Source organism: Amphiprion ocellaris, chromosome 3 (genome assembly GCF_022539595.1).
Source record: "Amphiprion ocellaris isolate individual 3 ecotype Okinawa chromosome 3, ASM2253959v1, whole genome shotgun sequence".
Taxonomy (NCBI): domain Eukaryota; kingdom Metazoa; phylum Chordata; class Actinopteri; family Pomacentridae; genus Amphiprion; species Amphiprion ocellaris.
This window is the reverse complement of record NC_072768.1, coordinates 38,907,781-38,920,062: the sequence shown is the minus strand read 5'-3', so window position 1 is coordinate 38,920,062 and position 12,282 is coordinate 38,907,781. Positions and strand designations below refer to the sequence as shown.

Below are 12,282 nucleotides of genomic sequence, written 5' to 3'. Positions count from 1 at the left end.
GTTTTTCTTCTCTTATCTACCTCGTGATTAACTGCCCCTCCTGTTCCTGCCTCTGTATAAACGTCAACATTATTTGCGTCCTTTGTTGTCATTTCGGTGTGAAATCCATTCATGCTGCTCCGCTTGGAGAATAGGGGATGTAATTAGTGTTCACCCAGGTGGTGGAATAACCTCTGCAACCCTTTTTTTACTATTTTATTTAGAAGATCTGCTCCCTATAAGACGTACAGGTCGCTGAGGCAGACTATCACACTGTGGCAGCTCTTCCAGCACTTCACACCGACATCACTGTTGCACAGAACGCTTCCCTCCGGCTGGGGATATAAATATACATGCGCTTATCATCCCCGGGAAGCAAAGCACAACTAATCCCACCTCCTGACGTCTTGTGTGCATCTCCGGCATTTGCATTTCTGTGAGAGGAGGCGTCTCGTTTATGGCTTCCCTTAAGGGGGAACGTAGCAGGGAGACGTCTGGGGAGGGAAAAGTTTACCGAAAACTGTTAAACGTTTCCGCTGTTCGCAGATTAGAACTCGTAATCCCGGTCGGAGTCTTTTGGGAGAAGAACATTTAAATTTTGTGTGATTCCGACGGATGTTTGAAAATCAACAATAACGAGCGAGATTAGAGCTGCAAGCAGATAAAATACTGGACTTTGGAGAAAAGTTGAGACAAAACTCCATAAAACGGGAAGATTAGCAGCAGTTTAATGCGACCTAAATTTCTCTAATATCCTTTGTAATGGTGCATATTAACAGAAATACAATAAAGTGTGCAGTTAATAGGTCTAATCCTCTGGAGTTTCTCCAGCCCTGTGAGGTGTGTACCTGAACGTTTCGGCCGTTACATGGATCTGATTAGCATTTTAGTAAAAATGTGTCTCTCTCTTGGGAAAACAAACAAAAGATGGTGCATTTTCTAACACAAACCTTTAAAAAAAACTCTAATCTGCAAAGGTCTAAACTACATGCACAAGCAACAGTGCTTTGAGTGGTATGAAGTGTTTTCAGGGAGTTTTTTTTCCCATTTTTCAGTACCAATATTCATCCCAAAATCATCAAAAACTGTGAAAAAGTCACAGTTTGCATTTATAAATTGTAAAACACTGTTCTTAGTTACTTTGCTCTCCAAGTTCTCATCTACTAAAACTGAAATGTCCATAAAAATACAGCTTGAACAGCCACCATTCATGAATATAATCCAGGTTTCGACCGTAGGTGTTACTTCTAGTTGTTTAGGATTATTTGCTCTGAGTTTATTTGTAAGCAAATCAAGTAATAGTAATCTGATAATAATCTGATAATAATCATGAATATAATCCAGGTTTTGATGACACATCAACAAGAGGTGAAGTTTAATTTTTTGCTTCCAGCTGTTTCGGATTATTCCCTCTGAATTTATTAAATATCTGCAGCATCAGAGAGCAGCAGCATCCATATGAGCGTCTACAAAGCCAGGAATCTGTGCACATTTATGTATAACAGCAGTAACTTCCTTAATTAGGCTGTTTACATTTAGTGTTTTCCATCTAGTATTAGACAAACATTAATAAGTAATTAATCATGACTATAATCCAGGTTTTGATGAAATGTTAACTGAAGCTGAAGTTTAGTTTGTTGCTTCCAGTTGTTTAGGAATATTTCCTCTGAATTTATTAAATATCAGCAGCATCAGACAAAAGAAAAGTATTTTAAGTGACTTGCTGTTGTTTTTGAATGTTAGATCCTGATGGATCATGTCTCCATGTTGGGCCTAATTTGTATTTATTAACAGCCTAATTAATGAAGTTCTATCTGTTATACATAAATATGTGACACTAATATAGATCCTGATGCTGTAAATTCAGAGGAAATAATCCTAAACAACTGGAAGCAACAAACTAAACTGATGAAGCCTCAACAGGAGGTGAAGTTTAGTTTGTTGCTTCCACTTGTTTCGGATCATTTCCTCTGAGTTTATCAGCAGCATCAGAGAGCAGCAGGATCTATATGATTATCAAACATTTCCATATAACAGCAGTAAGTTCATTTATGAGGCTGTTTTTAGCTTGTTTAGTTTAGTTGCAGTTTATCAGTTGATATTAAATGATTTGTTACACAGTCGATTTAGTCTTTAGTTTATTAGTGCCTTACTCTGAATTAAATATCACTGCATTTACTGTATATCTGTTTCTTATAAGTAAAGGATGAACAGAACCAAAAGTTTTAAAGTTTCTTTTCTTTTTTTTTTTTTATTTGCAGAAACATATTTATTTGTGACCTTTCGGTTCCAGCCATTCAGCCCAAACATTGAATGTGTTTCTGAAAGTTGGATGGCGTGCTTTTAGGCTTTTAGGAGTCTTTTTAATAAACTTTTCCATCTGAAAGAGTCTCAGAGGAACAATAATGTCAAAGTGACCTTCGTCTTTAACAGACCGATAAAGCAGCATTGAGCTTTTCAGATCAAGTAGAAACAACATTCTCTCGTTTTGTTTGAATCTTATGTTAAAAAACAAAAGTCTGAGGTGCATCGGTTCAGTTTTAGGACATTTTCTTACAGATAAATCTGAGCTACTTAATGAATCCACAAGCCTTTTTTATTCTTTCCCTGAAAGCAGCTAAAAGTTTAGCAGCGAGAAGCTTCTTTCTGACTCATAAAAATGTGTTCTGGAGAACCGATCCGTGACATTCATTAACATTCCGGCTGGAGAGAATCCAGCTCTGGTCATTTCTGCTAACGAGAGGACACAGATTTCTGTCCTTCACTGGAAATGTCAAGAAAACGCTTCATCCAGAGTGAAACTTTATTTAATGGGTCCCTTTGGGTTTAAATGAGACGCTGAAACAATCTGGACACAGAAAAGCAGTAATTAATGTCACTTTTGGCAAATTTTCCTGCATCATTTTTAGCTTTACAGTTGTAGTTTCATTGCTGTATAATTGATTTTAGTCCTCTGCAGCAGAATATGAGGTTAAATGTTTAATATTTTAACTAAACATTCCAATAATATACTGTATATATATATATATTTGCCAACGTAATCGACAATAATTGCAGTTGCTTGCAAATTTTTTTTTGCAAAAATTACAAGAATTGCAAACATGCAACATAAATAACACCACATTTTTTAAAATATTGTCCCATCACTACAACTAGTCCACATTCCGGACACGAAGAAAACCTTCTTTACTTGAACCCTACTGATAAAGTCGATGTAAAGCTCTATTTTTGTACTGTTTTGTTAAACCCTCATGTCATCCTGTGGGTCAAAATTGACCCGTTTTAAAATTTAAAAAAGTTTGAAAATGTGGAAGAAAAATATATTTTCACAGTGAAATTTCTGATGTCCATATTTTCAACATTTTTGGGAAATCTTTGAACATTTTTTGGTGGAAAAAAAAGAAATGTTAAAAATGTTTCTTAAGAACATTCACAAAAAAATCAACCAAAATCTAGCAAATTTTGCTGCATATTTTCATAAATTTGGAGAATTTTTTTGCTGAATTTTAGGATTTTTTTCAGACAAGGAAACAATATTTTGTTGCCCGTAAATGAAGACAACAGGAGGGTTAAGAAAAAACACGAGAAGCGTCGGTCAAAAAGGAGTCCAAATTTGGCTAAAAGACGTAAATAAAATGATCCATTCAGGAATAATCAGGTGTTTTAATCCTCGTCAGACTTACAATAATAATAAAATACACACATTCTGGAGTCAAACTTGTATAAAACCCTGTTGCTATCTGCTGATTAGCTCCTGGATTAGAGACGCTTACATCTAATTCCTGAGTTAAATCACAGAAATCTTTATTTTATGTTCTTCTAACCCGCTAACAGCATCCTCCCTCCCTCCCTCCTCACATCAGGCTGCTGCATCCAGTTTTCCGGCTCTGATTCGAGGTATTTGTCTCCAAACAGCCTCTCGTTAACTCTGGACTTATCCTCACATCCAGTCAGTCTGTCGGAGGCTTCGCTGAGATTCCAGAGCAAACACTGACGTCTGGACGATCTCAGGGTTTGTCTCCGCCTCGTTCTCTGGCTCCAACAGCTGCTGGAGAACTTTGTGGTTCCGGCTGGAAACCGACTGTGATCAATTTATGAATTATGAATTATGACGCCTCCTTAACGACCAGCAGGCATCGATCACACGTGTTTTATTCCACCCAAGAACAAACCAAAGGAAAAATAAATCTAAATTTCTTTCCAGTTAACTGTTGCTGCTTTAACACTGAACAATAATTAATAAATAGTAATTAATTCATAATCTGTCTTTAAATATATTAATTAATGTTCTGTAAGGTTCAAGGTGTGAGTCATATTTTTATCTATAGCTTTAAAAACACTAATGAAACCAAAATCAAATTTTATCATAATAATTTTAATTTTATTAACTTCATGGTTTATTTAAAAAATACATTTTAAAGTATACATATATATATATATATATATATATATATATATATATATAAACACTGTTATTTTACTGCTTTTCCCCACATTACTGATATCGAGTAAAATGACAGGGAAAAAAAAAACAGTTAACCTCTAAAAACAGGCCACAAAAATCTGAATAATAGTAATTATAGTAAATATAATTAGTCCACGATGCTTCAAAAATTACAGAAAATGACTCGAAAATGATCCAAAATTACAGAAAATTTGTTTAAATTAAATGAAAATTGTCCTAAATTGCTTGAAAATGATCCAATTTCTGAGTCAACAATTGTCTAAAATTATAGACACCTGGATGGATGTAAAACTGATCTGGTGTCAGTTTTTAGCAGAACTTGGAAGTGTTTTTCTTTCAGAAATGATGAAAAAAGTAAATTAAAATCTCAAAATGTCCACACACCTCTGGGTACTAATTGATTTCCTTGCAGTTTTTAACAAAACTCATCAAACATTTGTCAAAAAAATTAATAAAAACCAATTCAAATGTCTCAAAATTTGTCCAAAATGACAAAAACCTGCCCCAAAATTGCCCAAAAATATTTTAAAAACTGTTGAAATTAGTCAAAAAATTACTAGAAATGTGTTAGTTCTTTGGTTGTCGAGCATCCTGCCTAACAACGCTGATATCCTGATGTCAAAAGTCACTTTTTTTCCAATTATTTCCCAAAAACCTGATTAAAACCAAACTTTAAGGTTCCGTTTCTTACCCTCCTTTGTGCGGATCGGCTGATGGAGGCCTCTTGCTACCGGTTCCGTCTTGGTGAACCTTCTTGTCCAGCGACATCGACAGAGGAGCGTCTCGAACAGGAAGTCCCAGCACCAGCGTCTCCTTGGTAACCGAGGTGGCGTCGTCGCCGGTCCGACCCATGTGCTTCTTGGCGTAGTCAAAGCCCTGAACAGGCTGAAAGAAAAACAAAAAAACACTCAGAGACATGACTGGAGGTCGAAGCTTCGGGGACAGAAAATGGAGTTTTTATTGTTTTTTTTATCAATGTAGCTCCAAGTCTGATGGAACAAAAGCGACACAGAGACACGAAAACAAGCAGCGACTTCCTGAAGCTCATGCAAAGACCTGTAAAAGTGATAATCAGCAGCAGAGTTTCCCAGATTTACAACACAATGCAGGCTGATGAGGTGGAAACACTGTGACTCAAACCCACAAAGCAGAATATGCAGAAAACATCGAGAAAATTGCAGCTGAGATGTTTAAAAATGGAGTTAAAGTCAAAGAACAAAGCAGCAAACACAGTCAGACATACAACATCCAACTTATTTTGCAGAAAACATAGCAAAACATTGTAAAAAAAAGATGCTTCCATCCTGTGTAACTTTAATATTATGCAGTTAAACATAAAAACAACCACTAAACATACATTTTATGGTGGTTAATATGTGTGTAAACTCTTTTCTACCAGTAAAGTTGTTCATGATAACCTTTGTTAAATAAAAATAATGATATTAAACCAACATTTAGCAACATTAGCCTTAAACAGAGGGAATTTAGTTAAAATACAGGAGATTAAAGTCAAATTAGAGGATGAAAAAATAAAGTTATGATACTAAGTTCTGGCCTCAAAGTTATGCAGCTCAAATGTGTGTTTCATCCATCAATTAGTAAGAAAATATTGTTTAAAATCACTAATAAATAGTTTTAAATTGCATGAAAGTTGTTCAAAAATATGCAAAAAAAACCCTGATAAAATGTCAAAAATTCCACAAATTTGTTCCATATTTCTGAATGTCTGTCGAGAATCATAAAAACTCATCAAAAACGACTGAATATGTGTACAAAATTACTCAAAAATGATCCATAATTACGCAAAATGAGTTCAGAATGACATGAAATTTGCCCTAAATGACTCAGAAATGATCCCAAAGACACAAAAATGATCCAAAATGAAATGTGTGCAAAATGACTCGAAAATGATCCCAAATTACAGAAAATTTGTTGGAAATGACATAAAAATTGTCAACAATTGTCTAAAATTCTACAAAAAAAATATGGTTCTGAACAGAAACCAGATTTAGTGTTTTGACTGAGACACCTAGATGGATGTAAAACTGATCTGGTGTCAGTTTTTAACAGAACTACAGAAATTACACAAAAACTTCTCAAATTTCTCAGTATTTGCCAGAAATGGCTAAAAAAATGACAAAGATGTCCAAAAATTATTAAAATTTGTCCAAAAATGACAAAAACCTTCCAAAATTAGTCAAAAATGTTAAAAATTGGGGGCTGCACAGTGGCGTAGTGGTTAGCACTTTCGCCTTGCAGCAAGAAGATCCCTGGTTCACGTCCCGGCTTTCCCGGGATCTTTCTGCATGGAGTTTGCATGTTCTCCCTGTGCATGCATGGGTTTTCTCCGGGTACTCCGGCTTCCTCCCACAGTCCAAAAATATGCTGAGGTTAATTGATCATTCTAAATTGCCCGTAGGTATGAATGTGAGAGTGATTGTTTGTCTTTGTATGTAGCCCTGTGACAGACTGGCGACCTGTCTAGGGTGTCCCCTGCCTTCGCCCGAGTCAGCTGGGATAGGCTCCAGCCCCCCCATGACCCTAGTGAGGATTAAGCGGTGTATAGATAATGGATGGATGGATGTTAAAAATTGGTCAAAAAGTCCATTAAAAAGTGATAAATCTGGACCCACCTCTATGGACTTCAAGGATCTGGAATGTTCTAAGTGAGACTAAACTTAAAGACTGGAAGCAGGAAAGGAGAACGTCCCCTGGAGAAAGTTCTAGAGTAGACCTACAGACAACTGGAGAAAGTTCTAGAGTAGACCTACAGACAACTGGAGAAAGTTCTAGAGTAGACCTACAGACAACTGGAGAAAGTTCTAGAGTAGACCTACCGACAACTGGAGAAAGTTCTAGAGTAGACCTACCGACAAATTGTCAGTAGGTCTACTCTAGAACTTTCTACAGGGAGCATTCACCTCTATGGACTTCAAGGACCTGGAACTCTGAAAATATTCACAGTATGAAGGTAGAACTCTGATCATTAATAAAGTTACTGGAGATGAAGAACCAGATGATTCTGAGGAGAACTTTTAGCAGATTTGGTTAATTCTTATGTTAAATGTCAATTCTGTCTGAAGATCTTCAGATTCCTCCAAGTGGACAGATATAAGTTGTTAAAATCACAAATGTCTGAAGCAGCAAACAGAACAAGTCTATTGTCACTATGATTTAATCAACAAGCCTTCACCGCTGAACAAATGTCAGAACTCCAACTCGACACCGTGTCCTGCATTTTAAAGCGTAGAAACCCTCCAGATAAAGTGTTTCTTCCATTTCAGATAAAAATAATTGGACGGACATCCCTCCTCCCCATCGGTTTTTATCAGCCTCCAAACACCAGAGCTGGCAGTAATGAAAAAGTCGGGGAAAGAAATAAATAATGAAGCTTAGCGGCACCTTTGAAGTCATAAAGAGACGTTTTTTGTTTTTTTTTTTAGTTAAAGCCTCCGAGGCCCGAACACGTTCTTTGCGTTATTAAACACTTTTCAATTTAAGGAATAGAGAACAAAATATAAAAAGAGGAGCAGAGATCGACCCACTTCTGGTTACACAACGACGCGGACCAAACCCTGATTTTTCTATTTCGAGCCGCTCTAAAATGGAATGCATTCGGCGATGCATGCTGAATCCTGCGAGCGTGTGAGGTGAAGTGAGGCGGCTGACGGCGCTCTTTAATAATGCATCGGTCACGGAGCCGCAACACATGTGGCTGCGGCCGCACACGGAAACCGATATGTAGCGTGTTGGAGAGTGTGTGCATGTAGCGCCCACCCGCTGAGATGATGCATGTTGACAGACGAGGCTCTTAGAGAATCCAGACATTAATTTTCCAACATTCAAGTGCAGCTCCACATATACCAACATACAGTATGCATTATAGAGGAGCTGGTTAGCCCCAGTGGCTGATGGGTAACGGATCGTGTCATACATGTAGCGCCCACCCGCTGAGGTGATGCTTGTTGACAGACGAGGCTCTTAGAGAATCCAAATGTAAATTTTCCTGCAACCTCACATAGAAAGCAGTAAATGTAAAGGCCACATGTACTACTAAGTACAGGGGTACTGTAACCAGTACCGATGTAACAACGAAACGACGTAGGTTGAGGACATCGTAAATTGAGGACCCCTGTATGGACTATAGAGGAGCTGGTTAGCCCCAATGGCTGATGGGTAACGTCTCATGTCATGCATGTAGCGCCCACCCGCTGAGATGATGCATGTTCTTAGAAAATCCATAACGTTCATTTTCCTGCAGCCTTGTGCAGAAATCAGTAAAATAAAAAGTCCACTTGTGCCAACATGCAGTATGGATTATAGAGGAGCCGGTTAGCCCCAGTGGCTGATGGGTAACGGATCGTGTCGTGCGTGAGGACGGTATGGATTCTCAGAAAGGCCAAAGGGAATAACCTTGAAAAGCAACAGTTCACATGTCGTGTTGTACTGTCGCAATGGTCTTTAAATCTGCACTGTGGAAAAAAAGAAATCTCACAGCAGAGGAGACAAAAATAAGTATTAAAACCACTGTAACGCTCAAAATGTGTAAAAATGAGTGAAAATACCAGCAAATATATGTAAAATGATGTTTTTAAAGCTGATTTTAATGAAGGAAAAATTGTAATTTACCGTCAAATGTTCAGAGATTTTTCATGTGGACATTATATGCAAGTTTTTTTTTTAAATAAAATTTAAAAAATAAGATTTTATCAGATATGAGATGTAATTGAACAAAATGCGAAAAACCTGTTTAAAAAAAGAACTGTGAAAATAACTGAAAATTTGTGTAAAATTATCATTTTTAGCTGATTTAAATAGAATAAAATTGCATTTTTACAGTCACTCGATGTAAAAAAAAAAGCAAATATTGGTAAAAATCTGGATTTTTACTGATTATTTACAATTACACTTACCTAACTTTTCTTTGAAATAACAGAAATATCAGTAAAATAATATTATTTGCTGAGTTAAATACGGCAACAAAACCTAAAAGTATAATTTTAAAGGCAAATGTAAAATTGGAAAAAAGATAAATGATTTTTACCCGACCATAAGTCTAATGCTGTTTATTGGAGAACCTGATGTTGGAACAGAACTTCTTTCTGGACTAAATAAAAGCAGATCTGTTTGGTTTGCAGTTTGTTCGGCCGATAAAAACACAAACGCTGCTTTTCCTCATTAATCAAACAAAGACGTTTTAGATCTGAGACTTTTACAGCCCGATTATTGGATGTTTTCACCTTCCTTCCTCCTCTCATTGATTTCAGACAGCCAATCAGGACGCAGGAATAATTCATGTCCTCAGTACAGCAGCCACATGCAGAGTTTTACCCGGCAACAGCAGCAACAGCAGCAACAACAGCAGCAGGCAGCAAACAGCAAGAGGCAGAAATTGATCCTCATCCATTCATTGATTCATCCATTCATTTATTGATTAATTATGTAATTAATCAACTAATCCACTCATCCAGGCAGAGATCCACCAGTCAGGGACTGATTTACTACCTGGTGGTGATAACTGCCCTCCCTTCGATACGACGTCTAAACAGGAAGAGAGTCAAAGGAACAAATCAGGGAGGATTAATGCAGAACAGAAAAAACAGAATAGAATAGAACAGAACAGAACAGAATAGAATAGAACAGAACAGAATAGAAAGTTTAAATAAAAAATTGGACAAGCTTCCAAAAACAGGTAAATAACAGAAGATAACCATTTTTGGGATTTAATATTGATTTCATTATTATCGTTATCATTATTTTTTTAAGAGTAAGAATGAACGAAAAAAGTAAAAAATAGTATTCATTTTTCTGTCCATTGTGAATATTTACCTAATTTTAGGAATTTGAGTATTATACTTGAAAATTTAAATACTTTTAAAAAATAGAATTTTAATTTTAAAGAAAGAAAGAAAGAAAGAAACAAAGAAAGAAAGAAAGAAAGATAAAGGTAATATTCTGGCAGAATATGGAAAAAATATAAATACAGAAAAATATACCATAATGCAGTTTAAATAGAATAAAATAGAAACACTGTTAAATTGTAAAAATTGTAAAATAAATAAATAAATAAAATAATAAATAAAAAAAATAGAAGAAATATTCTGGAAATACAAAAATATACATAATATAACTTTAAGAGAATAAAATAGAAAACATTAGAACAATTTATAAACAAATACATAAATAAAACTAATATTCTGGCAGAATATTGCAAATAAAAAGTTTTTTGAAGTAAAAATATACAGTAAAATAACAGAAAATGATCCGTCAAAATCAGTGTATGGTGTATAGTAGAATGCAACCTAAACGGTTTGTTTAAATCAGTAAATCTTGAAAACAAGCATTTAATTACTCCTCGTGTCGTCCTGCCGGTCATAACTGACCTGTTTTAAAGTTTGAAAATGTGGAAAAAAAATACATTTTCACCAACTGAACAAATCCACATTTTCAACATTTTTGGGAAATCTTTGAACATTTTTTGGTGGAAAAAAAGAAATGTTAAAAATATTTCTTAGGAACATTGACAAAAAATCAACCAAAATCCAGTGAAATTTACTGGATTTTGGTTGATTTTTATGTGAATGTTCCTAAAGAAAATAATTGAAGATTTACTGATATATATGGAATCACTAGATATTTTTAGGATTTTTTGGAAGAATTTTATTCATTTTTTGAAAATATTTACAGGAATTTTCTTGCCAAATTTGGGGGATTTAAAAAAAATATATATAAAACTTTAAGGTAAACTTTTAAGGAATTATTGGAATTTTCTTCCTGAAGGTTTTGCAAATTTTCAGAAATTTGGGGAATTTTTTTGCTGAATTTTGGGATTTTTTTCAGGCAAGGAAACAATATTTTTTTTTGGTGCCTGTAAATGAGGACAACAGGAGGGTTAAGTGGTGAGAACGGGTCGACTTAATTACTTTTTAGAGTCTAAATTTAGTTTCTGGGATTCACTCATTCGAAGCTGTGATGTTTGAACACACATCAATAGAGTTGGTTTATGGTGTTAAGAGTAGAAGAAGAAAGAACAATAGAAAGAGTAGAAGAGGAAAGAACAATAGAAAGACTAGAAGAAGAAAAAATAGAAAGAGTAGAAGGAGAAAGAATAATAGAAAGAGTAGAAGAGGAAAGTAGAGGGGAACATTTAGGGGAATAAACTGAAGCAGCAGACGGTGGTAAAGTCAGGTTTTCGGACCTTGGATCGGGTCTTGAAGGTCCTGAAGGCTCCGGTTTTGAACATGACCCGGTTCCTCTTGCAGAGGATGAAGGCCACCATCCCGATGACGACGAAGAGGAGGAAGAGCGGCGTCAGGACGGCCATGATCCACAGGTTACTGGGGGGAGTCTTCACCACCGCTGCAGGAAAAAACATTCTGATTTAACGTCTCAGTCATTATTTAGTCCTTTTAATGCATTTTCACTGCCAGGAAGAGATCAGGAGTTCAAGATCAAAGTAACATTTTAAAGATTATTTCATTGTTTGGACAAAAAAGTCAGAAAATGGAAAAAAATGTTGACAAAGATGACAAATGTTTTGTCCGCAGTATATTAATATTTAATTTCTTCCATTACTTGTCAGTAATTCTTTCCAATTTTCTACATTTATTTGAATTTTACAACAAAAAGTATTAAATAAAAAGGACATATTTCTGAAATCATAAACATTTGCAAATTATTTTCACCATTTTTAATGTTAAAAATATGATTTTGTGTTGTTTCAAATGACAGGTTTATAATGTTAAATTACATTTTGCACGTAAATTTATTGTCTATTTTTTGTGTTTTTATTTAAATGTTTGTGTATTTCAAAAAATCTGTAACTGGTAAAATAAAAA

General features: G+C 35.4%; 1 protein-coding gene across 4 annotated transcripts in view; it reads right to left on the bottom strand.

Annotated features, from left to right (window-relative positions):
• Positions 1–12,282, bottom strand: part of kiaa1549la (KIAA1549-like a) — a 144,605-nt gene that overhangs the window by 40,957 nt on the left and 91,366 nt on the right. For 3 of the 4 annotated variants that reach the window (XM_055008987.1, XM_055008988.1, XM_055008989.1), the window contains exons 11-13: positions 11,643–11,803; positions 9,950–9,985; positions 5,136–5,329 (exon numbers count right to left, since the gene is read on the bottom strand). In XM_055008987.1, coding sequence (XP_054864962.1) covers positions 5,136–5,329; positions 9,950–9,985; positions 11,643–11,803 — 391 coding nt within the window. The remainder of the gene's footprint in view (positions 1–5,135; positions 5,330–9,949; positions 9,986–11,642; positions 11,804–12,282) is intronic. The other variant, XM_055008990.1, reaches the window with a different exon arrangement.